The sequence below is a fragment of the Montipora foliosa genome, chromosome 2, assembly GCF_036669935.1.
Source record: "Montipora foliosa isolate CH-2021 chromosome 2, ASM3666993v2, whole genome shotgun sequence".
NCBI classification, from domain to species: domain Eukaryota; kingdom Metazoa; phylum Cnidaria; class Anthozoa; order Scleractinia; family Acroporidae; genus Montipora; species Montipora foliosa.
Genome location: NC_090870.1, coordinates 61,432,303 through 61,434,802, shown reverse-complemented (window position 1 = coordinate 61,434,802; position 2,500 = coordinate 61,432,303). Strand labels below are relative to the sequence as shown.

Below are 2,500 nucleotides of genomic sequence, written 5' to 3'. Positions count from 1 at the left end.
GCTATGTCACGTGACACCCAGAGGTTTGCCGTTCGCCGTTTTCCGAAAAATACAAGGTGCTAAATGTCTCTACTATCGATATTAATACACGGGATCAATTTCAGGAATTAGAAGGGCAAGGGAGTCATTAATGGCTTGTAATATATATTGTAAGTTGTGTTGGTTAAAAAACCCATGTTATATGAGTTTCTGCTCCTCCTCCTTGTTCATTTCCTCTCCTTTTACTTTTCTAGTTCTTCTCCAAAAAAAACGAGACAGCAATAGTTGCAGGAAAAATGACCCTTGATAGAATTTGATCGCACGAAAGAGTGGAATCTTGAGAAAGACTGTATTAGTTGTGGAGACTAACGTTTCAACAACTTAAGGGGGATTGAGATCTCGGCCATCCGATTGACACGTATTGCCCCACAGCTTTCCCTACAGTTTCCAAGAGACATCTCATTACTAGCTCAGCAACACTGGATCGAAAAGCGACTATATTTGCCATGTTCATTCAAGGCTAATCGCATCATCTGAGGTGACTGAATGGAAGCAAACCACAAGCACCGTACTATACTTGCAAATAGTATGTGGCTCTTTGACGTGCCATATGTCTTGTTCAGTTCAAGACCGATCGATTTGAGGCAGCACCTGCGGCCCATCGTCCTTACCCGAGCAGACTCAAAAGTCCAACTATTTTTAGGTGCCATTTTAGGCTGCATTTTCTACTTACGGGAACTTTAAGACCATGACCCGGTTGGGTACGAACACAGGAACTTTCGTACCAAAAGAGCACTGAGTCTCCTCTGGAAGCAATGCGGCCCTGTGGTTCCCTGTTGTTAGGGCGGTTGCCTTGAGATCCGGACATCCCGGGTTCGAAGCCCGTTCTGACCACTCCTTGATATTTGATCCTGGTAGTCCCTGGTTCAACTCCTCAGCTGCACTTGGACTGCTTTGTCTTCGGGCCAGTTGCTTAGGCTGTTCTGTTATTCCGATTGATATTGTGTTTCGTAAACCATGAGACGCCCCAGTGGGGAGTGTTCAACAATGTATGTGTGTTTGTATCTGCCATGAGACTGGTTATAGTTGTGAAAAGAGATTTGCTGGAGTACTTCTTTGCAATATCCCTTCTGTATTTTCATCTTCTTCCGAGCCACTTTCTTCAGCGAGAGTTTGAAGCTTGGCCATCAGCTTATCTGGTGAGACAGAATTTCTCGGTGCACCGGAAACAAAATTGGTAGCAATGTTTTTGCTGCCTGAGCTATTTTCCTCTTCAGTGGTCTCCTTTTTTATTTTTGTGACAGCAACTTTTGTTATTTTGCTCATAACATTCATGGATCCCCTCCGAATTCTCGGAAAAGGCGCTGCCACTGCTTGTGAGAGTCTACGGCCCCCTGAACCTGACATTTGAGAGGTTCGTCTTTGAAAAGATTTGTTTGTTGCAGCTGTCAAAGTTGTGGTTGCCATGGAAGCACGTCTGAAAGCGGCATTTGTGTTAAGAGCCAATTTGCTTGTCTTGTTTATACTGAAACGGCGAGTAAGTTGACAAGAGACTGGCGACATGATCGGAGAATAAAGTTCGCACATATCGTCCCCAAATTCGGGATCTCTCGACGAACTCTCTGCAAGACTTGACATAGATTCGTTTAAAGTTGCAATTGGTCTCGGTTTAACGCCGCGACGAAACGAGTCCGAAACGTGTCCTTCATAAACTCGAAACAGTTCCCTGAGATTTTCACGATGGCTTTTCTCGCTTGCTTGATTTAATAGATTCCCTGGAGCAGTATTTGGTCGTAAGGGAGTATTTTTCTTTGGAGAACAGTAGTTTAGCGATCCTCTAAGTTGATGATCTAAAGAGGAGCGAGGAGGAAGTTGCATGACTCGGAAAAGCGGCGATTTGGAAGCTGATCGCAGACTTTCCTTAGTCCTTCCCCACTCTTCCGCAGTCTTGAATTCTACATAATCTCGAGCTCCTTTTGAAGCTTTGCCTTCTGATTCTAAAATTCGAGCGCAGAAGAAATTCCCCGATTTCGACGCAACGATCAAAGGGGTTTCTCCATTTTTATTCAACCTGTCGACGCTCAATCTGAACTTTTTCAGTTTGCTCAACAAAAGATTTAACACCACAAAATTACCAGAGATTGCGGCATAATGCAAGGCTGTGTTTCCCTGTTTATCTTGAGCATTTAGATCAAAATCATTGGCTTCTTCTAACATAATGGAGACCATTTGCTCTTGCCCCAGTTTGCAAGCGAGTGAAAGAGCAGTCAGTCCATCTTTGTCCTTCAAGCCGACCTTTGCCCCTCGTTCAAGAAGTTTTTTCGCGTATTTTGTCGCTTTGGTTTCATCTTCAAGAAAGCAAAGTTGCATTAATGCCGTTCTCGTTTCAGAGTCTCTCTTATTCACATCAATTCCGATATCAAGAAGAAGTTTTACTTGGGTAAAGCGGTTTTCCTTGATGGCCGTGTTAAGGGCGGCCATTTTACCTCTTTAGCATCTTACGCCACGAAGTTCTATTCTT

At 43.9% G+C, this 2,500-nt stretch overlaps 1 protein-coding gene across 1 annotated transcript in view; it reads right to left on the bottom strand.

Annotated features, from left to right (window-relative positions):
* LOC137984576 (ankyrin repeat domain-containing protein 50-like) overlaps positions 1–2,500 on the bottom strand; it is a 5,055-nt gene that overhangs the window by 1,003 nt on the left and 1,552 nt on the right. Inside the window, exon 1 of the mRNA XM_068831745.1 lies at positions 1–2,500. This exon is cut by the window's left edge and continues 1,003 nt beyond it; it is cut by the window's right edge and continues 1,552 nt beyond it. Coding sequence (XP_068687846.1) covers positions 1,060–2,460 — 1,401 coding nt within the window. The 5' untranslated portion in view covers positions 2,461–2,500 and the 3' untranslated portion in view covers positions 1–1,059.